The 24,994-nt window shown below is 35.9% G+C and overlaps 2 protein-coding genes across 2 annotated transcripts; both read right to left on the bottom strand.

Moving 5' to 3' along the window:
• Positions 1-1,992: 1,992 nt before the first annotated feature.
• On the bottom strand, positions 1,993-14,119 carry LOC147531773 (cycloartenol Synthase-like). Its single transcript, XM_086647469.1, has 19 exons — positions 13,582-14,119; positions 13,191-13,394; positions 12,114-12,299; positions 11,360-11,449; positions 10,919-11,113; positions 10,731-10,815; positions 10,343-10,509; positions 8,797-8,985; positions 7,355-7,468; positions 7,093-7,215; positions 6,871-6,993; positions 6,707-6,805; positions 5,090-5,146; positions 4,490-4,536; positions 4,268-4,411; positions 3,890-4,067; positions 3,229-3,309; positions 2,922-3,005; positions 1,993-2,399 (listed from the first exon to the last, which is right to left on the bottom strand). The coding sequence occupies exons 2-19, from the start codon at positions 13,386-13,388 to the stop codon at positions 2,286-2,288; spliced, it is 2,274 nt and encodes a 757-aa protein (XP_086503595.1). The 5' UTR covers positions 13,389-13,394; positions 13,582-14,119; the 3' UTR covers positions 1,993-2,285.
• Positions 14,120-14,384: 265 nt separating this feature from the next.
• LOC147531772 (uncharacterized) lies at positions 14,385-24,176 on the bottom strand. The gene is made up of 2 exons (XM_086647468.1): positions 23,820-24,176; positions 14,385-18,042 (listed from the first exon to the last, which is right to left on the bottom strand). The coding sequence occupies exons 1-2, from the start codon at positions 24,102-24,104 to the stop codon at positions 17,134-17,136; spliced, it is 1,194 nt and encodes a 397-aa protein (XP_086503594.1). The 5' UTR covers positions 24,105-24,176; the 3' UTR covers positions 14,385-17,133.
• Between the last annotated feature and the right edge of the window lie 818 nt (positions 24,177-24,994).

Here is a 24,994-nt window from a genome sequence, read left to right as displayed (position 1 = left end):
CATCGCTTTTGTTATCTTTATTTTAATCGTCACCACGACCACGTTCCTCCGCATTTTTGTGGTGGTAGTTTCCACGATCACGACTCTTTTGGTTCTGTTCCAGTCTTTCAGTAAAGACGAATGTGGAGTAAGTTTCTGAAAAATTAACATATCCAGTTGGACGGACTTCTTGGGTTGTCATTAAAATTTCATTATTTTGTTCTGCCACCAGCATACAAGTAATTAGTTCTTAATGACATTTAAAACCTCTATTCCTGTACTGTTCTTGCAAATTCAAGTAAGATATATGAAAAGTGAAAAATGTTTTCACTAACATTTGTTCTTCCGAAATAGGATAATCACAGTTTCCTAATTTTGTAGTTATCTTAACTAAGACAAAATTATATTCAGAAACTATTCTGAAATCCTCTAGGCGCAAGTTTATCCACTCGTTTTGGGTCTTCGGTAAAATAACCTTTTTTAAATGACCATATCGGTTCTCTAAACATTTTCGTAATACAAGTGAGTCTTTTTTACTGAAACATTCTAATTTAAGTTCTTCACACAAATGATGTCGGATCACAATTAGGGTCGTTGAGTGTCTGTAAAGAGGTTCATTTTTCCCTTCGCAAATGATTTTCTCTAGTTTTAGCCTCCTGATGAGCTTCTATTTCAAGCTTCCAAGTGATATAGTTTGACCCCCGACCATTCGAGGATTGTAAAATCAACACTTGTTAGATTCGATATATTAAACTTGGAAAGTTACAAGTCACCTGTAAAGTCTAGATAGTCTGCTTGAGTTGAATGGGACCTCCTCTATAACTAGAGACTATCTTGTTGATATCGTATTAGATTATAGTAGAATAATAACTATGAGATGGAGAGAGGATATAAAACAAAGTATACGGTGAAAGCTTTAACTAAAGTTTAACCAATGTTCATATGTAATCTTAACTTTTATCTTTTTCTCTCTAAACAAAATCACCAACTTAAGATATATAACAACCCACAAGATAAGATGCATGTGATGAGTTGGAGTGTGTACAAAACATCTCATCTCTTCTTCCTTACACATCAAGCCTTCACCTATAAAGAAATGATATATGAGGACCCACCACTTTTTCCTTACTTCTCACCTCTTACTTACTTCCCACCTCCTAGTAGTCAGAGGATGGCCAATTTGGTCACTCATATTACACAACAAACAAAACTTTCTTCAGTAAAAGCTGATTCATAAACTTCTCTTTTTTCCCTTAGATTTTTGTAGATTTTGCAACAAGTTGCATGAGTTTAGGATGGATTTGCATTGGAATCATTTGAAAAAATAAGTGGTGTCAATAGAATTTAATGTCTTTTTAACCAAGATGACCCACAAATTGTGTTGATTAGATGTCGAAGATACTTCCCTTGTATTGTAGTTTCAAAGAGCAAAAAAGCTTCATAAAGAGAAGAGTGTCAATTCCTTTTTCACTCCATCCTTATGAATAACTGGTCTTTTACAAAAATTGATGTGTAATTTATACATTTCAAGTGAGGGTATAGCCGAACTTTTACAAAAATTTACTTTCCTATGCTTATACGAACCAAACACCATATTAAGAATCCATCAAGAATTGAATTCCTATTCAGGAATCCCATTATAGGAATATGATTCCCTCTAATCACATTTCATTCCCGCGCGAAACATGGCCTTGGTGATTCTACCGCGGTTACTTAGAGTGCTTATGCAGTACTAAATTAGAAAAACTCAACAACAAAATAAAACCCAGAGACTTATAGAACCCGAAAAAGTGTCATAACGATCCAAATTATTGTTATTTTAACCGAAAACATCACATAAATGTACAAAATCCAGCAAGTTTCTGATAAACAATATCAGGAGGAAGGAAGTGGTAAATAATTTTGAACTACCAAACTAATTTTGTTAACATAAATTTAGTCCAAAAATCAGGTTTCCAACTCAAAAACGTCTTTTTACCTGGTTTACTACTTCCCTGTGGTGGCAATTACAAGTTTACAACCAACCAAACATGTTGATTTGAAAAGGCGCTAAAAATATAAATACCAATATTTTCGAGCATCGAGTAATCATCTCAAAGCATAGGTTTACTTTAGCCATCCATATCTTTCCTGATAAACTCCAGGATAAAATAGGTAACTCCTAGACACCATGAGGACAGCTTTTATTCATAATTTCCAAGATTTCTGAGAATCAAGGTGGAGTTCAATAGACATAATCCAATTACAAACAAAATTCCACAAAATCCTAGTTGGTGAGAAACAATTACAAGAAATGCAGATATTTCTCAGTGAGCCAGTAGTACCCGACATCGGTATTCTCCTAGGGCCCATATAGGAAATATGTTTCTGTAAGCAGAGTAGCTGATCATGCAGTTTCTGTTGAAAACTCCCATTATAGCCTGTAACCAGCACACAAAAGCAATTCGATTAAAATCAAATTATAAACTTCATACAGCTGCTTCTATATTCTATTTGTGGGTTCCATCGGAATTCCTTTTTCAGGGTCATTTCATTAACATTAAGATAATTCTTATCAATCACTGTGATCTCCTCAAATGTTGGTTGACAGAAATTGTAAATTGATGATCTAAGTAGTTGGAATCGGCTAATATCATGCAGAGGCTTGTTGTACAACAACTATTGCAATGACTAAGTATATATATAGTTTGAAGGGTAACATGTACCAAGCCGAATCCGAAGGCAACTGCTTAAAAATTTACGTTACGTGACCGGCAAATTTGTTTTGGAATGATGTAGTTGTTTATTTGTAAGATGATCAATGTTGTGAGGTGAGGATCTTCATAGATAGCCTTGTGGATGATTGGAGAAGGTCAAAAAGTGATGAAAAGATTTAAGGTTTTTAAAAATCTCAATGTGCTTGAAGTAAAGACCGATTTAGGAGTGAAATGGTCAGAAGTTACCTCTTGTGGAAAATCACCATTCTCCATTTGTGAATTTATCAATACTCTTGCCGCACGATGAAGTGGAGTTGGGTCTCTCTCAGCCTGCTCCAACAAGGATTTGAAAGAAAACATGAAAACATAAGAGTGCTATTTGCCATTTAGAAAAAAAAAATGTAGTATGGGAAACACAAGAAACAAAAGCTTAGAGTTCCCTTTATCAACCGTGAAGGGGGGTTTCAGGTGGGAGTTGATGCATTTCTTTATTTTAATGCAATTAACTTTTGGTGGATATGTAGGAAAAGAAAGTAAAGAGATTCATATGTACCTGACCAGCATCAATGAGAGACAACAAAGCCCATCCTGTATTTACCACATGACTTTGATCACCCTCAAGATTCGAGTAGACCTGTTTAAACAAGCATCAAAGAGATTTGTCATGCGGGAAGTAATTGGGGAAGAAAAATTTACTAGTTGTATTCTTTATCTTAGTCATGGAGTCGTTATGCAACTTCAAGTATTAGACATGCTCACATGCTTGGTATTACCGATTTTGATCCAATAATATTGTATGAATCAACTAGTAGGCCACATAATTTAGCCGGAAAAGGTAGAAAATATTGGAGTAATTTTAGAACCATAACTATTTGAACCTTTTCGCCCAACCCAAATGATTCAATGCAAATGCAAACATGCTCTTATGGCTGACCTAAATAGACTAATTCCAAAGCATAGAATATTTTCAAGTATTTGAGGAATGACAAGACGTTTGATTTCTTCTGGAAATAATAAAAGAAATAGAAGCAATCTAAAGATGATTAGGTGAAATGCAGTAAGTGAAAGAAATAGATAGCGTGAAAAAAGCAAGCTATCTATACAAAAAAAACTGCAAATATTGAAGAGAGAAGACTATGGCTCATGATTAAAGATGGATAAACTTGAGGCCATGAAAACAACACGCAAATTTGATGTAGGATTGAAATTGTAACCTTTTTTTGACAAGAAAGATAGCTCTCTCCCCAACCACCAGAAGCCACCTGTTTCGACAACAAAAAATCACAAGCTTTACGGATGGCAGAACTAGTTTTGTAGGTCTTTCCAGCAGTGACCAATCCCTTTATTCCAAACCATGTGGCGTAGGTGAAACATACAGCCCAAGATCCATACCTATTGAAAATAGTTATATAAATGAAGTAAGCTTCCATTTTTAAACATAATTTGTAGAGAAAAATCTAATCATAACCAATGTGATTCTAACATCCATTCAGCTAATTTGAAACATCATGCATTACAAAATACTACATGAACATTAGTAAAACCACAAGAATAGATTATTGAATGGATAAAAGAGGAATAAAGAAACAGACCATGAACCATCTGGTGCTTGAATCTTTTCAATGAACTTAACGGCTTTGTCGATACATTGTTGTATTTCATCTCTCCGATGTCCAGGATATAATTTCTTAAATGATGTGAGTGCTTGAATAGCTGCAGATGTACACTCCACATACCTACATGGTTGTTATACTTAAGAGTCACTTAGAACATTCAAAAATGGAAGTAGATACTCCAGGGTGCTAATATCTTACGGATAATCGATTACTATGTCGCCAAAAGTTTCCGCAGGGTTTATTAACTGCAAACATAAAATAAGTAGGATTATGTTCTTAATGGGTGCAAGTGCCTGACATAATTGCTGAAATGTAAAGAAATACCCTGCAAGATAACAAAGATATTTATGTTGTTTAATGATTCAGTAGTAAATGTTGTGGTCTGTTAAAATTAGAAGCATCTCATCCTAAAAGTCCTCAGGGAACACTGATGTATTTTCTCTATTAAAAATTGCAAGTTAGTGTCCACGGAGAAGTTGAGAATGAGTATCATAAATAGCAATCCTAATTATTCTAGCACTTTAATAATCTTTTTTCTTACTGGCAGGCTGCATCTATAATTTTATTTCAAAATGTTCCCCCATCAAACCTTACCATGTCCTAGAAAACTAGTCGTGTCCAAGAAACATAATGCCTTACTACTACTTGCTTACAGACTCATAAGTACAAATCAACTTAATAGGAAATATGGAAAACAAATGTATCTTATTCCGCATTACTTAAATCCATAGAGAAACTTCCTGGAATATAGATTGCCAGAAGAGTAATACATTAAGGCTTGGAATATCAAATATTTACCTCCAACCACGCGTAGGATCTTGTCAATTCATATGTTGCAAAGCCACCACCATCATTCTGTTGATCAGAAGGAAAGAACAAATAATATCATTGGACAAATGGTACACGGACAAAACCAAATGTTAGGAAAGCTTCAAATGTAAATTATAGGTAGGCTATCCAGGAAGTGTGTAAGAAGTAGATATGACGATATATTTGCAGGGCCCAAATAAGCAGCAGGAGAAAATTGACGATAGACAGAACTATCCAGAAGCACACACCTTTTAATGATTTACTTTTCATGTCATGCATGGAAGAACTTAACTTATTAGTCATGATAATAAGTTAAATGAGCTATTCTCTAATCACTGGCACCATTGATACACTTGGAAAGACGAAAATAAGTAAAACCGATCGTTAGGTTGTCATTGTGTGAATGTTGTTTTTTGAAACTTTGAATTAACATTTATTGAAAAAGAATGTACACTGGACTAGGGGGGACTATGTTACATCATCAAAACCTCCCAATCCAAAACAAAATCATAGTATGATTTCGACTTTGCCCATTTCATAGTCCTACTAGAATGAAACAATAGACCTTTTACATCTTCTACTCCTAGAGTACCTTTTAGGTTTGAGTCTTTGAAGATCTTATCATTTCTATCCTTGGGCTCCAAATGATCGCCATGGGTATAATTATCCATAATTTTTTTTCTTCCTTTGGGGATTTTTAGAGTCGGCCTTTGATGCATTGCTTGGTCCACTGAGAATGGGGTGCACCACTGGTTTTTAACGGCTTCGATGAAGTAATTCGATAAGCACCTTGCGATGTACAAATAGGTGTTATGTTATCTTTTTCTTTTCTTTGCATAGAGTGAATCAGCTGGCAGACTGTACCCTCTCCACTTAGGAATCTCTGTTTTAGGAAAGTTGTTAACTCGTGCTGCCCACACAGTGAAGCTCACCGTAGGGAGTAATGGTTTCTTCCATATCACTGTTTTTCACTCAATCACTATCCTTTGGCTGGGTTCGTTCGTCCTACAGTAGCACTTCACCGTAGGGTCTTCCTTCTAAACTGCAGTCTTTTTCTTCATTTAGGCTTTGCTCTTCCAAGATTTCCAGTATTTGTGTAAGAATCGGATTTTCCAGTCTTTGAGGTTACTACAGAATTGGATATAAAAATGCTTATGATGCTCCCTGAGCCAAAAATTATAATCACGCGGGGCTATTCCTGTCAGAGAGTCTGGACTATTTGTGGTTGGACCTTATAAGTGCCTCACGTGGTTCTCCTAGGGACATTAGATACATATAACGTTGAGCTAGAGAATCGTGCAATTTGGGTGCACAGTCAAGTTTAAAAGGTACCTACCCTACATGTTTAAGGTCCTTCACAGAATACTCCAAATAAAGCACCTTGTTCATGGTATGGGGGAAGTATAATTTTCAAAAAATGAAGTTAAACAATAAAAATACAGAATTAGGTCAAATCAATACTGAAGGCCTATAAACTCATTGCTGTAAATAGCTATTGCTATAGATGAATGAACCAGTGTTTGTTTTGAGCGTCAATGACTACAGAGGCCCTTTTATAAACACAAGTAGCATGTTATGCAAATCTGAGAAGGCTGTTCAAACTACCTGCAGTGAAAGGATGACATTCACGGAATCATAAAGCCGCTCTGCATTGACTGGCTCACCTACAGTTTCTGATGGGAGCATTGATAAGAGAAGAGCAGCCTGCATAATAATAGGGGAACTTCTAAGACGGTTAATTGATGAAGAGAGACAATTTCATGATTTACCTTCAATCCTTCAGCGGTACAGTCTGAGATGGGCCATCCATGATCTGCAGTTGAGAAAGGCCATGCCCCTTTGGAAATGTGACGATAATAGAAATCAAGATCCCCGGTGCAATCTTCTAATACCTTACAAATAAAATTTTGAAAAAGAAAATTGTGAGAAACAATGATTGAGATACAAATCCTGATATCTGTTGGCAGCTACAAGAATATGAAAAGGAAAACCTGTGAGTCCTTTATATAGCCATGTGCTTTCTTTAGAGTTGGACCATATTCCTCAAAAAGGTTTGTTGAGATTATTGCTTGAACAGCAAAAGAAGTGTCCCAACATTGACTTCCATTATATCCCTGGAGTTGGTTAAAAGTTACTTTAGTTTCCTTTATGCACCAAGAAGGGAAATAAAGCCTAATTCTCTAGTCTACAGTGGGACCCATAACCTGAGTAACACTCATATAGACGTACAAACAGAATAATGCAATTTCTGACCTGCATCTTCATGCCATCTTCAGCAAGCCACAAGTAATCATGTATTCTTGGAAGGTGCAGTTTAAATGCTTCTGAATTTGGATCTTCAACCCAGCAGCACAGCATATTTAATACCTAAAGTGGAGGAAGCAGGTCATGACCAAGGAATAAAACTTCGGTTATGATAGAATTTTTGGTCAGTCCGGAAATTGAAATATTTCGTAGAAATATTTTGGTTAGTCTAGAAATTTTACAAATCCATCGAAATAATAGAAATATGATGTAATTGTATATAACAAGATTACTAAACCATAATGAAGCATAAACGTGATGTATATAAAGGATTAACAGAATTCAGAATCTATTAGTTTGAGGGGGTCTTAACAATTACACAGTTACAATTGGGGATAAATTGAATAACTTCTTGACAACAATACCAAAAGATAACATTCTTAGTTCTAACAGTTAATAGTTATCAAACTCTGTTAGTTTGAGAAGGTATAGCCACAAAAATCAATTTAGACAGTTAAGTCAGGTGGTAAATCAATCATATAGATTAAAAAAACATAACACAAAAATCAAGAGATATCCACGAGAAAGCAAGAAGAAAATTAAGATGAAAAAGATGAAGGAATGAGATGTGTTTTTAGTTTTAGTTTCTCTGGGTTTTTTGCTAGATTTCCATTATGTTGGTCGAAATTTCCACCAGTGGAAATTTCGTAATTTCCAACAAGTTTGGTTAAAATTTCCTTAATGTCGGTGGAAAGTATACACGAAATAGTTGCAAGTGTGATGTCATGCACCTAATATGAATTTTCGAAATATATCGCAACCACCGAAATTTGTCTAAATTCCATTCCTTGGTCATAACCATTGGGTGTACATGAAAATAATTTATATATATTAGTTCAATTAATATATGTTTAGTTATCTAAAACAAGTGAGAATATTATTTACCACTAAATAAGAAGTGTCGCTAATGTTTAAACTTCAAAGTTCAAACCCAGTGTTTAAATACTGGTAAAATGGTCGTGTAAGGTTCTGGTGTTATTATTGCAACTGGTAAAATGGTCTCTCTTTCTACTATTTAATTTTAAAATAAGATGGTCACTTATTAAGAAGTGCTACGAAAAGCAGTAATGCAAGTACAAAGCTGGAATGTTTCACTGTTTTTTGCTGAAATCAACCGTTTCTACTGAGTCCTCAAACTACTATTACGGATGTCTAAACTTCTTGAGAATCTACTAGTTCAAAGAATCAGTTATATAGCAAGAACAAATATTACACTTGAGTTGGTGAAAAGAATACTTGCTCCCTGCATTGCTATAGTTAAGTAGTTAAGAAGTGCATTATGTTCTCTTTTCCTTTTTCATTAAACAATCACTTCACATATCAGCATTAAAGATGAACAAAGTCATATGCATAGTAAGAATGACAATCAACGACAACCCTGCCATGCATACCTTGTTTACAGGTCCTATGCATATATACCGCGTATTCTCATCTTCGTAGTGGATATGTTGCATTGTTGTGACTAGAGCTTTCTCTCTCAACCTCTTTGCTGGCCAACGCGTTAGAACAGGCTCAACAGCCTTATGAAGAGTTGCCCAAAGAATATCCTGTACTAGTGGGTGTGGGTAGTATAGGTCTTCCTGCAGAATGAAGTACAATTGAATAACGAAGAAGAATAAATAAGTAAATAAATCAACAAGAAAGTTAATTCCTTAAGCATTTGAAGTTCTTTCGAGTCCCATTGACCTAAATAATCAATTATTTTATCACTCTCGATCAGTAGAAAATACTTTTGTTAACCAAAATATATATAGCTTGGTGAATTCCTCCAAAGCACCATGGACGACCACTACCTTGACCATCAACATTACCAATATCACCACCACAGAGACCACAACATTGTCCAAACTCATCTTTATTCTTCTAGATTATCTTGAAAGAAATAACATGGTTCTAAATTCTAATTAAATTGAAAGTTGATTGAAAAATTTTCGCTTTCTGAACCAGATATATGCATATAGAGCACATATCAAGTGCAGTAAGATATGATGAATGTCAAGCAATATCTCACCATATTTTTGGTGATTATGGTCTGCCCGATATAATTCGATTTCAGTTAAGTATCCAAACCCAAGAAAATTATTAGTTTAGTATTTTTTTAGTTGTTAAGGGAGAAGTTATAAAACGTTACATTTTTTTTTTCTAAAACCCCTAGCTTCTTCTCTTATCATCCACTACAATACTATATACATATTTTACATTTTGATACAAATACATTTAATAAATTTACTAGTAAGATAGATACCAATATTTCCCCTTTATGTCCCTGATGTGCACACATCAATGAAAGCTTCAACCGAAGTTTGCGATCTTTAAAGTAGAGATACTGAATAACTTGTGCTCTAAATTCATAGTCAAAAATCATATCTCGTAAACAAACTTAAACAAAAATTTATATCCAATTCCTAATTTGAAAATTCGTGGAGAGCTCCTTACATAAGTAACTCCATCAGAACACTCCGCAAACTCCTGAAAATAACTACCGAGGATATCTAATGCCCTCGTGATTTACAAAGTTACCAAAACTAACAGACCATGACCTCTTAAATACTACCTATCAACAATTACGAAAATCCTAAAAATGGAAGCTACAAATAGGAAAAGCAACAAGAAATTAGAAATTCTTCAATGTTGTAGTTGAACAGTTGAACCACAAGCAAGTGTCAACAAGGTCCTATGTCTCTTATGGCCCCTTAATAGATATTTGTCTATATCCGATACGAACTTCTTAGAAAATGAATTTTGTAGCTGTCCTCTCCTAATTTTATATGAAGGGTTTTGAAGTGATATATCTAATGAAATACATTGGGAGGACATTGTCCTAAATATACTCGGTCCTTGGATCTTCTGTCAATGGACAGAAAACATAATGTATACAATTCATAAACGTTTAGCTCTTGAAAGCAAGAAGGGTTTCAGAACAAAAATTATACCTACCTTTGCACACATATTTCGTGCTTGATCCCAATCTACTTTATGATAAGGGACCGCAAAGATCTCCTTCCTCAGAGCTGAAATTACTGGTGTGATTGGACCGACAAACCTTTTCCCATATAAATATGACATTGGTAAGTAAACCATCCGACAGTGACACCACATCCTTCCTGTAAAATTAGAACTTCCAAGGATTTAAATATAAAAAGTCAAGTTCAACCCAGAAGGCTATTACTCAAGCAAGTCACCATGTAAAACTGCACTAATTTGTGCAAAAAAGTGAACAGGACAGAGTAACAGTGATTCCTAATTCAGAAATCTATGGTTCTTTCAAATATTTTATATTTGTTGGTCACTCAAACTAAAATAAGAAGAAATAATGAGTAGAAACCTGGGTGGATAGGAAGTATATAAGGGAGTAGCCATATCTCTGGGGGCAGCGGATTGTTGCCAGACCATTCAAAAACTCCAAGAACCTGTAACCATTAAGAAATAAGTGACCAAACGGAAAAGATAAAAACTAAATGAGCAAAGTGAAGCTACTTCCAAGAGAAGAAAAAAAAAACAAAGTTTATGTACCGAAAGCCACATTTTTCCCCATGATGTTATAGCGGTAGCACTGCCATGATCAAGAATCCATTTACGCCCTTTCTCCATCGCCCCTTCCCCGCCATCAGCTCCTTCTCCAAGCAACCTCAATGTAACATAATTAAGGGTGGTACCAAACATAGTACTTGGGCCTTCAATATGTAGACCCCAACCCCCATCTTTGTTCTGCAATTCAGATGAGCCAACATCTACTCAGTGTTTGCTCCTCATACAACAAACACATCACATAGGAATTCTCAACAACTTCATGGAGAATTCAAAAATATTAAGATAAAGAAAGATGCAGAAGTATATTATATTGTTAGACAAGGAAAAGCTCAGACGCAAGATATGCAAGTCCAAAAACAATTGCTGGAATAGGAGTAGAAAGTTGTGCCCGACGAATCTTCAAAAAAAAAATGAAAAGTATACCTGATGATTGTAAAGATAACGGCGCATCTCTTTTTGATGCTCTGGAGATAAAACTGCATTCAACGCTCCTGTAATATGTAGAGTAATGACCTGTTGTATCAAATAACATCAGAAGCCAAATTATTCCTGAACTTTATAATTTAAGAGGACTACAGGGAAATATTTTAACGTAGGAAGTAGAAAGAGCACTTGCATTTTAACATAAGTAGCACAGCAGTGTAAGTGGGCCATGGAGAGATTACACAGGAAATCACAAAATGAATGCATGACATAAAGAATTATAAGGGGTCACAGGTTCGAAATTTGCTCCTCGTATGTAAAACCATTTATCTTAAGATGGTTACTAAAGAAAGATTTTACAGGACACATTGTTGAAAGAAAAAGAATACATCCAAGAATGAATTTGCAGACAAGAAAACAACCAGATGGTAGTTTAGAGATAATTTTCTGTTTATGCATCACATGACTCCCCTGCAGAAGTTGAAATACCCATAAGTCTGAAAAAAAGTCTCCACATGTTACAGAACTAAACCAGAACTCTTTGATCATAGAAATTAACAAAACAAAGATGAACCATAAACAAAAAAAATTTAAGAAGTCTGATAAAAAATTAGTATTCATGAAGCATTGAAGAGCACAAGGAAACACAAAAACCGGAACCTGGCCCAAAAGAAGACAAACAAAAAACTCCCAAAAGCAGGAAATACATTAACAGATCAGAGCAAATTTAAATGTTTAAGGGGTTAGCACTTACCAAACCAGGCATAAGAAACATAGGACCTCCGTAATCCCCTGGCCAGTGCCCATCATGTGCTTGTATAGTTGAATAAAAACTGACAGCCCTTCTTAAGGTGGTAGCTACTGCCTCCTCAGTAACATCTTCTGTATCTTTTACTTTCAGTTGAGGTAAGACTTCATTACACGGATTCTCCTTCGCGAACTATTTTTCGGAAGGCAAAATGAAAATGTAAGGTAGCTGAATGTACCCTCTTGCAAACCAATCTCAAGTCTCAACTCATAAAAGCAGTAAAACTTCCATCAAGGGCCAAATTTATATTCTCTTATAGTTCTCAGTAAGTCGTGTGAAATTTTCGGGTTAACCAATACTGTTATGTAGAATGAGAGATTTACCAATGAATTCCACCCACATTTATAAGCTTGCCTGAGAATGGTCATTGGGGGGTTTAAAGTGATGTCATGAACCTCTAGTTAACCAAAAACACTATGCAACGTGAAAGATCTCAAAAACATCTACATAGGGTTTCAAGTGATATTTTGGAAGCTCCAAGGATACCCACATGATTCTATTAATGGCTTTCGCTGACGAAAAATGTAGAAACTGTGTCAATTTTGTTTCGACTACTCACTCTGAAAGAGTTACTCTTTCCAGCATCAGGTCCGACGGTTATTGTGACAAACAAGAGGAGCCAGTGTGAAACGTAAACTAAAGTTCAACTACATCATACTAAACTAAAGCCCTGCCATGATATTGGAACATTAGTTATGTAATATGAACTGAACTTAATAAGGAAATTTAGAGCAACCAATAACTTGAATGTCTAATGGATTGAAGATAAATAACTCCTTCTCTCTCTCTCTCTCTCTCTCTCTCTCTCTCTCTCCTGCAATTCTACTCAAGGAATGGAACAGAAACCACAAACCATCAATATGGGTATATAGCAGCTTATTATCAATTATGTCAAAATCATATGCATTTTACCAAAAATCAACAAAACCAGATAAAATTTCATTTTGAAGAAATCCATCTAAACCAAAACTAAAATGAAACCAATCTACAATGAATCGAACAAAAAAACAAGCAAAAGCTGACCTGAATTCGCATGAGTAGATCTGAACTATGCTTTTTCTCAAATCGATTGTTCTTGAAAATTTCACGAGCCTTTTCAATCTCCATAAGTTCCTCTTCTGTTCCAAGATTCGGATCGTACTCCCAAGTTTGTCTTCCAACATGATTATTTAAAGTCCTAAGCCATGGATTTCCTCCTTGAGCTATCTTAAGCTTCCACATTATACTCTGGTCAAACAAACAATTTCAAGTTCGAAATTACTTTATTATAGATCTTCAACAAAACAGACTTTCTTATTTGTTTTTGCCCTAATTGCTCTCAAAACAGATGCAGAATCAATCAAACACAAACATTTGGAAAATATTTTGAAATCAAATTATAACTTGAAAATTGAAATGTAGTAGTAGTAACAACCTCAGTGATTAGTTCGTTTGAAGTTGATTTTGTAGTCAAGATCTAGAATGAACCAAATATTAATCAAAAGGGTGAATTTTTCTGTGTGGGTTTTGCCCTAATTGTCTTCCAAACTGGCTGGATGGCTGGCTGGCTGTCTGGTTGTTGATCTATCTATTTAGGACTTTATTTGTTTAAAGAGAGAGAGAGAGAGGAAAAGAATAGTTTTCAAATCTCGTCGTTATCTGTTAATCATTTTTACGTTACACCTGACTTGCTGTTTTATTTCGGAAAATGGGACTGTGTAAGCCTATAGAGTAGGAGTACTAATTAGGGGGCAAATGGCAAAAGTAAACCACAAATTGTTATATGTCTATTACTACTTTCAGATAGCAGTATGTCCCTTTCTCAAAAAAAAAAAAAAAACGGATGAAAAGTTTTGAACGGGAGGAGAGAGAAGCTCTTAGCTGACGTCATGTAGGCGATTCTTCTATCTTCTTTGTTGCATAACCCTAACCCCTCTTCCACCTTCATCAAACCCCTACACCCACACCATAAAGGGGGATCATCGCTGAACACATCACAAACATCGCGCAAGATTGAAATGATCGTCCAAATCTAGCCACCAACTCTCGGATCTGAGTAGTAAAACTTCTCATAACAAAGGAATCCCCTCCATCAATCTCAGGGAAGGTTTTCAAACTTCATCTCTTTGCCTTATAATCTTTCTACTTTTATCTTTTAACTCTTTCTATATGCATAATCTTTTAATCTGTCTCAGTGGGGACCGTTTGCATGTTCATTATACTGCTGGTTACACATAGTTTTTTTTTTTTTTTTTTTTTTGAGTAAAATCACTACATATAACTAAGCAAGATTACAAAGTCTAGTACTTTAAAGTACTCAGCCAAAAATAGAATACCAAAAAAGGACTATCTTGTAACAAATTTAACAGCTTAAGGATTAAAAGCTAAAAGCCTAAATGTCTTGGAGTAACGCCAAAGCCGCGAGGTTATGTGCCTCCGTATTGCATATTCTCGGACAAAAGCTTAAGATAGCATCAGCTTGACACGTGAGTTGTCTAAGTTCGTTGATTTCATGTGAGATTCTCCAAGGGACTTCCGAATCAACGGATGAGATTAAATCTAGAATCACCTTTGCATCCCCTTCTATATAATAAGAGTTCAGCCCTAAATCCGCCGCTAACTCAACTCCCTCTCTAAAACCCTTCATCTCACTGTATATGACCGATTTAGGGTTTGGTCGTTTCATTCTTGATCCCAATATGCATCCTTCTGAATCTCTTGCAATAGCCGCACATGATGCTTTGTCGATCTTGAACGCTCCATCAAAGTTTATTTTAACTGACCCCATCGGAGGTGGACACCACTGTTCTATCTGAAAATCTTCATTAGAGTTTGAGTTAGTTAAAGAAGGAGAGACATACCTTAGATTCAGCTTCGTAGTCCACCAACATCTTGTTAGATCCAACTTTTTGTTATTGAAGTGTAGATCATTTCGTTGTTTCCACCATTCTCACATAAGCTGAGTAATATTGTACCATAAATCATCATTATTTTCATCTTGAATCAGGATCTGCTTTAAATAGTTAACTGGTTCTATGTTTTGATGTTGAGGATCTATTAACCCAGTAATAGTAACAAGTTCCTTGTATTTTTTGCAGCTGCCGAATAGATGATTGGCTGTTTCTATATCTTCTTCTTCGCACATTAAGCAATATTGAGGTAAGTGTTGAAGAACAGATCTTATTTTCCCTAATGTTGGTATACCATCGTGTATCAATTTCCATATGAAGTTTTGAACCTGTGGTATCATATGTGTTTTTTTTCAAAACCTTATCCATGGAAAATTGTGTGCTTGATCCGAAAGAACTGGGTTGGATTTAATTTCCTTATAGTATGATTTGGAGGTGAATCTCCCTGTCGATGTTGGTTTTCATATCAGTTTGTCCTTTTGATAATGATGAGGTATAGGAATGTTATGTATTGCATCTTTTGTAGCCTCATCAAAGTATCTAGATATGATATCATCATTCCAGCATTTAGTATCCTGCAATATTAGATCAGCAACCCAAAATATATTTGGTGGAAGATCACCAATAATGGTAGGCATATGGTTAGTTATATCGGGAATCCAAGGATCAGACTTAATTTTGATAGAAGTCCCATCTCCAATAATCCACAACACATTTTGTTGCATTGTATGTTTGGTCTGAATAATAGCTTTCCAGAAAGATGACTTAGATTGAACACTATTATTGGACCAAAAGTCATCTGTCGTAACATATTTAGATTTTAGAAGTTTCACCCAAGTTGTATTTGGTTGAGTTAGTAACCTCCAAGTCATCTTAGCAATAAGAGACTTGTTCACTTCTCGAATCGATCTAATTCCTAATCCACCCTTGTTCTTTGGACTGGTAATTATGTCCCACCGGATAAAATGAAGTTTTTTGTCCTCTTGGTTATGACCCCACCAAAAGTCCCTTTCGATTTTCTCTAGTTGGTTTATAATATTGATTGGAAGCACCTGATAGCTACAGGGGTAGGTACAAAATGATGCTAGAACTGATTTAATTAAAACAGTACGACCCGCTTGTGACACTATTTTATTTTTCCATCCAGACAATGAATTTTTAAATTTGTCTACTAACCATGAATGACTTTGGATACGGTTACCTTGCTTGAGGATAAGAGCTCCCAGATATTTTGCCTCATTTGTCATCGGCGGGGCGTTCAGTTTGTTCGTGAACTCTGTCTTGATTGCTGTGGGAACTCCTTTGCTAAAGAAAATAGATGACTTTGAGAAGTTGACCTGCTGTCCTGAGAAGCTTTCATAAATTTCCATTAAAAGTAATATTGTATTTAAATTATTATTTGTAGCTTCTCCAAACAAAATCAGATCGTCGGCGAAAAGCAAGTGAGAGATGCTTGGGCTAGAACAATTGATTTTGTAACCTGTGTAAAGTCCTTGATTTACATAATAAGAAATTAAGAGCGAGAGTGACTGGGAGGTTAGGATAAATAGATAAGGGGAGAGAGGGCATCCCTGACGGAGACCTCTAGATGCCTTAAAATCTCCTTCTAACCTACCATTTATCTGAATTTTAAAGCTGGCAGACCTAATGCAAGACAGTATGAGACTAAGAATCGTTCCTTGGAAACCAGTAGCCTTTAGGATTGTTTCCAAAAAAAGCCAGTTAACTCGGTCATAGGCTTTTGCCATGTCCATTTTAAGTGAAAAAGCCCCCTTCTTCGTTGTCGATTTGCTCATAGAATGTAACAGTTCCTGGGTGATCACTATATTGTCCATAATTTGTCGATTTGGTATAAAAGCATTTTGGGTCCACATTATACAGTCCTCCAAGTAAGGTCGAATTCTATTGGCAATAAGTTTGGTGATGAATTTATAAACCGAATTGCATAAGGCAATAGGCCTGAACTCGGTGGCCATACTCGGGTTTCTAACCTTAGGAATTAAGGCGATAGTTGCTAAGTTGAGGGACGGATCAATATTACCTGAAATAAAAGTGGATTGAATATATGAAGTAAGCTCTTACCCTATTACCTCCCAGTTGTGTTGGAAGAAGAAGCATGGCAATTCATCGGGACCCGGACTCTTTGTTGATCCCATCTCCATAACGACAGCCTTTATTTCTTCTGGTGAAGGAACCCTCGAGATGTAGCCTAATTGTTCAGGATTAAAAACCTTATATGCATTTAATATTTCGGTTGGAGGTGAGCTCACTGATTCACCTCTAAATAAATTCTGAAAATGCCTTACTAACTCATTTGAAATTAAATGCTCATCACTAGTCATTTCACCCGTGCTAAGTTGTAGCTGGTTGATTTTGTTTTTCTGCCTTCTCATGGACATAGCCGTATGATAAGCTTTTGTATTTCTGTCCCCATTTTCCACCCATTTTGATTTAGCCCTTTGCTCCGCTTTTGTTCGCTCAATATTTTCTAAAAATAGTATCTCCTCTTGAATAGTGCTTTCAACCTCCTGAATTTCCCCTGATGGAGAGGTAGTTTGTATATCTAGCAATCTTTTCCTCAAAATAACCAACCTGTTTTTTATAACTCCAAATGCTTTTTTGCTCCAAATATTGATAGTTTCTTTAGTTTTGTCTAATTTGTTCAGGAAATGACCTTCAGCCTGATCCCAATTGTCTTTGAAAAATTTTTTATAATCTTTGTGGTGAGTCCAAAATACCTCGAATTTCGTAATGGTTTTCATAATGTGGCCCTGTACTTGTAATTTAAGCAAAATTAGAGCATGATCGCTATTGTAACGTGGTAAATGAAATACCCCTGCCTCTGGAAATTGAATTAACCAGTTTGAATTACATAGTACTCTGTCTAACTGTTCTTTTGTCAAGTGGTGAATCGATTTGTTATTTGTCCACGTGTATGCTGGTCCATTAAAATCGATGTCCAAGAGATTTGCTGAAGTGATAAAGTTCTGAAAATTAAGTAGAAAAGGAATATTAGTACTTCCGCCCCATTTTTCTGTTGTAGAGGAAATAGCATTTAAGTCGCCGATTAAACAAAAAGGATTATTCAGACCATTGATCCGAATTAATATGTCATCCCAAAAAATTTGTCTGTCTTGGACCCGAGGAGGTCCATAGATGCAAAGCATATCCCAAGGGTCTGATGTTATCGAAGACTTAATAGTCAAATGAATGAGATTGGGAGATGAAGAATGAATATTCACATCAATAGTAGGGTTCCAATGAATAATTAATCCCCCACTTATACCAATAAAAGGTACATAAAAGTAACTACTAAGATTGTATTTATTAACCATAGATAAAGGTACATAATTAGTAATACGAGTTTCGGAAAGAAAAACCAATAATGGTTTTGTCGATCCTAGGAACTGATGTAAAGTTTCTCTTGTCGGGGTGTTCCCAAATCCCCGACAATTCCACGCAAGTATACTCATAATGACCCCGGCATTTGGGTTGCCGGTACCCCCTCGATGGATGCTTCCACTGCCATTTGTTTTGCCGTCCTTTTGTAGTGTCTTTTTGCTCTTTCTTCCTGTGGGATTTGGGCTGCCTTGACTTATGAGGTTTCACCTTTATGATATTGTTCCTCAAGAAGATAAGTCAAGTCCCTCGGAATTTTGGCCGACGGTATTGCATTTGATTGAGTTTTAAACCTCTTCACCTGACACAAACTGTTAAGCAAGTCTCCAAAATTAGCATTAATAGAAAAATTTGGGTTCTATATTATCATTTTCACTGCCTCCTGAATGAACATTTTTTCCTAGTGTTTCTACTAATGGGCGGTCCAATCCATATGACCCTAGTTCCTTCCCTGAATTTCTAGAATAAGGAACTTTGAAATCCTCACTGTAAGTAGGAAGCATGGCCTTATGTATTTTACGAGTTTGTTCTGGGGTCAGATTCTCCTTAAGTAAGTCTCCAAATGCTAGAATTGTTGAGCAAAATTTAATAGTATGCCCAGTGAATCCGCAATAAATACAGATCTAGGCAATTTTTCGTAACGTAATTCAATAGAAATAAGTTTATACTCAGATAATTTTAAATTAACCCGAGGAGTAAGTTTAGTAGTTAAACTTGTTTCAATTCTTACTCTACCGAACACACTCCATTTTGATGCTTCTTCGGCAGTAGTAGGAATGAAGTTTCCAAGCTTTCCGGCTAATCTATTCACCGTGGTACTAGTTAGCAGACCCTGTGGAATTCCATGAAATTGGACCCAGAACCATGCCGAATCAAATATATGGTCTTTAGGAGATAAATCATTCCTACATTTTTGAAGAATCATTAATTCCTCTTGAATAACCCACGGTGAACTTTCAAAAGCCAAGTCCAGTTCTGATGCCGTCATAAATTTCAGAAGAAAAGTATTGTCTTTAACCTCGGTTAAATTGAATTTATTAGGACCGTGAATAACTCTTGTTAATCGCATCATTGCCTGGCCAATATCAATTTTCTTGGTACTTTGTATGTGAACTACTCCATTTTTGATTATTTCCGACGAACATAGTTGTAAATCTTCACCTTCCACCTCTACCGGTGGTGTTTCATTTGTTGTCAATGCCGCGAACTTGGTAATGAACTGATTGTTGGCTTCCTCCATATCGAAATTGCTAAAATACTTTGTAAACACAGACAAAGAGAGACTGATCTCGTGAATAAAAGCTCCTATAGAGCGACAGATGAAAGGAAATAGGCTTTTGTAGCCTTTTCCGACTAGAAACTGCCTATAAAAACCGCTGTAACTGCTCAAAACTGCTAAAAGTTCTACTTTAATTCAAATGTATTCGAATTTTGAAAGGAAAACCACCGCTAGTGGTGGCGCCTGTAACTGCTAAAAAATCGCTCCGCCCCAGACAATTGAGTGTTTGTTGTACTTTCTGGTCTTGAGTCGCTGGTTACACATAGTTGGTTCATGAAACTTGGTAATTAGACCGATTCTTCTTGTAGTCGAGCTTCTAGCTCATCAAATGAAAGTTTTTTTTCATTCCTCCCCCGTCTACCGATGAACAAACCCTAGTTTCAACATTATCTTCTATCTTAACAGATCACCACTCGAACCTTAGAGCTCATTTTTTCGTCCGTGACGACTGCATCAAGAAAGGTTTTAATGCCCAATACCTTGTTATGGATAGTTGGAATCATCGATTGACCTCGTGGCTCAGGAGCCCATTTCATCTGTCATCAAAGAGCTTTAAAACTAGTATTAATCTTCCTTTCGACCCCGGAGGACACTGTGGCTCGAAGAATCTTGTCCATCTTCGTCGCCCACTTGTTGGTTATCTTCTCTCAGCTCAATGTTTGTCGATTACTTTTGTTTTTGGTGTTTGAATAAATTTATCTCTTAATCCTATTTCCTTGGCATTTTCTCTTCCACCCCTCGCAATTCATTTGTTGGATTAGCTGGGTATTTATACTCACGCTATGAAGGTGATCTCATTTTCCAGGTGTCTGACCTGATTCTACTTTGTAGAACTCGAGCGGTCATGGTCTCTTTATATGGAGAATACTGGCGGGATATTTCGGAATCATCATATGGTTCCATCTTGCAGACATCCTCGTTTCTTCAGGGAACTTTGGGTGTCTGTCTAATCCATCTTCAATGTTACAGGAAGTTAGATACAAGGATCATCTTTCAATCAACCAGGAGGACTCTTGAGATCAGGTTTCATATTATCTTTAATTTGAGCTGTCAGACCTGCAATCTTCAGAACGAAGAAGGCGCTACAAATAGCAGTTATATTATGAATTTCCTCAGTTCTGTTATTTTGTACTGTTACTGTGTTTTTTGCACTTTACTTTCTTACTTTGGTTATTGTAATAGACTCTAAATTTAATGCATTTCCCTTTCAACAAAAAAAAACAACAAAAAATAAGCAGTAGTATGTCCCGATGGACATCCCATCTGCCAACACGGCAGTGAGACGGGGGGCAGGCAGTGCCACCATACCAGGACCCCCTCTCTTAAGGGCCCTTTCCCTGATAAAAATTGAAAGGTTAAACATAGAAAGAGTTTGTTTAATTTTGTCGGTAAAATCTTCACATCAAGTCTTAGAGCGCAAATATTTTGCTAATCAAATAACGGACCCCAAGTTGCATAAGATCTAAAGCTTAAAGCTCAAATTCTCATAATTTAAGAGGCGGATGTTACTCCGACTTTTTCTCTTAATTTTGTCGTCTCTTTTTTTTCTTTTGTTTCTCTTTATTTTTGTCTATCTAAAGCATAATCATCAGTTTTTATGCAAAATATAATTATTTTTTACTGTACGTAGTATTTTTTTTGTCATATACCAATTTTGTTATAGTTTTTAGATTTATTTAGTTACAGTATTCAAATATTTAATAAACTTGTTATTCAATTCCTAATACGAAATATTTTCAGTCAAATTAGTGCGGGGAAATAATCATGCATACTTTACATAACAAATTTATATGATAACAATCTATTTGATAATATTAACAACTAATTTATTTTAAATATTGATTTATTAAAACAAATTTTAAGCTTTTAAATTATAATACGTAGGGCCTCAGTTACAAGTTCGCACTAGGCCCAAAAAAATAATGGGTCACGCCGCGGACCGCCAACAACTGTTTGCCCAGTAGGTTGTGCATCTTTTCCAAAAATTCAGATGTCACAAGTTTGATACAAGCTTCTCGACAATGGTTTCCCAAATTCTTTTTTGGCCGAAAGACTGAAGGTTTTTTTCAATCCTTGTCAGAAGATTCTCTTTTAAGTTACTTTAATGATGCGGGGGACCATTTACATTCTTGGCGGTGGAAGTGGAATCCGCCATCTCTTAACTTGTGCTTAAGGATATTACTTTTACGGTAGGGGTTCTTCACTAAGATTCATTTTTTCCTGTTATTACAAGAGATGTGTTGAAAACTCTGTGAAGTGAAACCACGTGAAGCCTTGAATTGTCCATTTAGGTATTCAGCATGCACAAATGCAAAGTGTGATGGCATTCGAAAAGTTCTGGTGTCAAGTACTTCAAGAAACCCGAGAAGGAAGCATCCTAGGTGCCAATACCTGAAGTGTGATAGCTTTCAATGACTTCATGAAGCAATACCTCTAACTCTATCTGAAAAACATCATATAAGACAACATTTAACAGTGGAATGTTATGGATGTTGTGATCCTGATCATTGGAAGAAATATTGCCCAATGACTAAGAAATCTTCTTACCAACAGAGTTCCTCTCTCAAACTCAGATTGTAACCAATACAACTCTAAAAGATTTTTGCAACACATTTAATAAGAATTGTAACGTAAGAACATGAATCAAATGAAAGAGATGTATCAAACCCATTATATAATATAAAAGAAGTTTCATTATTTATTAAAAGACTTTCAAAACAAATAGAGTAGTCGTGTTTTCTGTTTTAGAACGCAAAATACTTTCAAGTTCATACTGGGCTTGTTTGATATACCACATACTTATATAAAGGTCGCTGATTTGGGAAAATAAGAATATTATCGGGGGTGAAATTTTTTTAAGGGAAGATGTAAAATTTAGTAGATTATCTGGAAAAAAAATTTTAAGGAAATTTTTTTTTCTTCTTTATTAATTCTGGCCACCACCACCATCTTTCTCTTATCTCTTTCTTCCTCCCCTTCTCTCTTTTTCTCTCCACTTTAAGGTATTATTATTATCTTCTTTATAGATCTAATCAATTCCTCTCTATTTTAGGTTTTTGTTTCATTCTCCTCTTTTCACCTTGTTTTAACTTCATTTCCTGTTCTTCCTTCTTGCCTCAAATATCGATTTTATAACCTCCAAAGTTGGAGAGTGGATGCAGTAATCTATATTGTCAGCTAAAACATTGGTTTGAAATTTCATTTCATTTTTAAAGGAAAAGAGAGTGAGGGTCATGTGTGGGGTGTCAAAGTTGATAAACTAATATGGTTGTAATATTCTTCTTCTCCCCCTAAAATAATCAAACCTCATATCTTCTGTGGCACAACATCCTTTTTCTCTCTCTCTAAACTCTTTCTCTCTCTATTCCATCGAGAAGGAAAGAAAATATTGAAGAACCCAGCAGTAGATCCACTTTAAGGTATTGTTATCTTCTTCACAACTCCAATTAATTCCTCTCTATTTTAGGGGTTTGTTTTATTCTCCTCTTTCTTCCACGAAGCATTTCGTGAAAGTACCGGCCACAAAGACTAAAACTAGGGTTTCAAGAGTGTGAGTCTCAGCGAGACAGATAGGGAGCGAGCAACATTGAGAATGAGAGTGAGATAGCGAGAGAGTGGCAGTGAGAGCGAGAGAGATGTGGGAGAAAGAAAGAGCGATGCCGAAAGAGGGAGACACGACGAGAAAAAGAAAGAAAGAAAGAGAGAATGAGAGAGGGAGAGAAATGATGATGGTGGTGGCCGGATTTGGTGATCGGAAAAAGAGAGGTGAAAGAGAAAGATTTGAGAAAAAAAAATTAAGGTCGTCGACCCTTGTCGGTGTGGAGAAGAAATTGCGAACAAAATTTTATTCCCTATAACAATTAGGAAATATGTTGGTCAACCAAAGTTGGCCAGCTTTCTAAAGTCTTTGCACCCCAGATAATTTTCTTATTTCCTCAAATCAACGGCCTTATATAAACTAGACAAAATACTTTCAAGTTCATACCATATGTAATATATACCAAATACCAATATAAACTAGACAAAGTACTTTCAAGTTCATACCCATTTGCTTCACAATTCAATAAACTCAAGTGACAGACTTACTTCCCGTTTTTTTTTTTTTTTTTTGCACCAATTTGGATGGCTTAAACAGTTGACAATGTGGTTAGTTGGCCTCCTGCCAAAGTATGTCACACATCCTCCTGGGGCTTGCAGACCAAACAGTAGGTTGTGAAGATCCAGCTTGTAAAATAGGTGGTTGTGAAGACCCAACTTGTGAAGTAGGTACTTGAGAAGCAGGTGGTTGTGAAGAAGGTCCTTGACTTGAGGTGTTTCTAGCTCCTGCTGGTGTTGCACTTGCAGCCTTGCATGTCCTGTTGTTGTGACCATATCCCAAACATTTCTTGCACCTTTTCATTGGTTTTGGTTTTGAAGGCCCTTCATCAATATCTTTTCTCCTATGTTTCTTTGGTCTTCCAACAAGCCTTAATATAATAGGGGGCGTGACCTCATATGATGACTATCAAATAGATGAAAGTAAGTGTTAAAGTGAGTAGACATTCATCAATTTGAAATAAATATGCATCAAATAGATGAAAGTAAGTGTTAAAATGAGTAGACATTCATCAATTTCACTTAAATAAGCATCAAATAGATGAAAATAGGTGTTAAAGTGAATACACATTCATCAATTTCAAGTAATGTAATGACTATGTGATTGATGATTACTATACTTACGTCATCCCAATACTGCATTTATTTCATGGGGGTGATAAATCCACCACTAGTCTCCAGACAGGGACGGATCTATGTTGAGGCTAGGAGGGGCCATGGCCCCCCTTGGCCTCAACATAGTTAAGCTTGGGAGAAAACAACTTGTAAAATTATTAGCAGATTCTAACTGCAATCAGGACCTAGTCCTGTGGTTGAGCTATTGTACCACGCACTTGATGATTCACTTTCGAGTCTGACTTGGGACAAAATTCACTTTTACTTTTTCTCTATGTTTTGAGAAGAGACTATTTCTATAGAGAGTTCTTTCTGTAGTACAAAAAGGGTTAATCAACCAATTTGTTTTGCTTAACCTCCCTAAACTATTTACAGTTTAACATGGAACCTTTTATAATCATTTTTTTTCTTGAACTCCCAAAATGATTTACAGTTCAATAGAAACTGTTTTTCACCAAAATAATATCACATGTTCTTAACCAAACATGTAATCTTCTTAAACCTAGTCCATCCCAAACCGAAATAAGTGGTCTTTCGACATCCTAATAAAA

This window comes from Eschscholzia californica, unplaced genomic scaffold (genome assembly GCF_041429995.1).
Source record: "Eschscholzia californica isolate CP2 unplaced genomic scaffold, dmEscCali1.0.p SCAF_6, whole genome shotgun sequence".
Classification (NCBI taxonomy): domain Eukaryota; kingdom Viridiplantae; phylum Streptophyta; class Magnoliopsida; order Ranunculales; family Papaveraceae; genus Eschscholzia; species Eschscholzia californica.
Note: the sequence above shows the minus strand (reverse complement) of the source record. Positions and strands in the feature narration are given on the sequence as shown.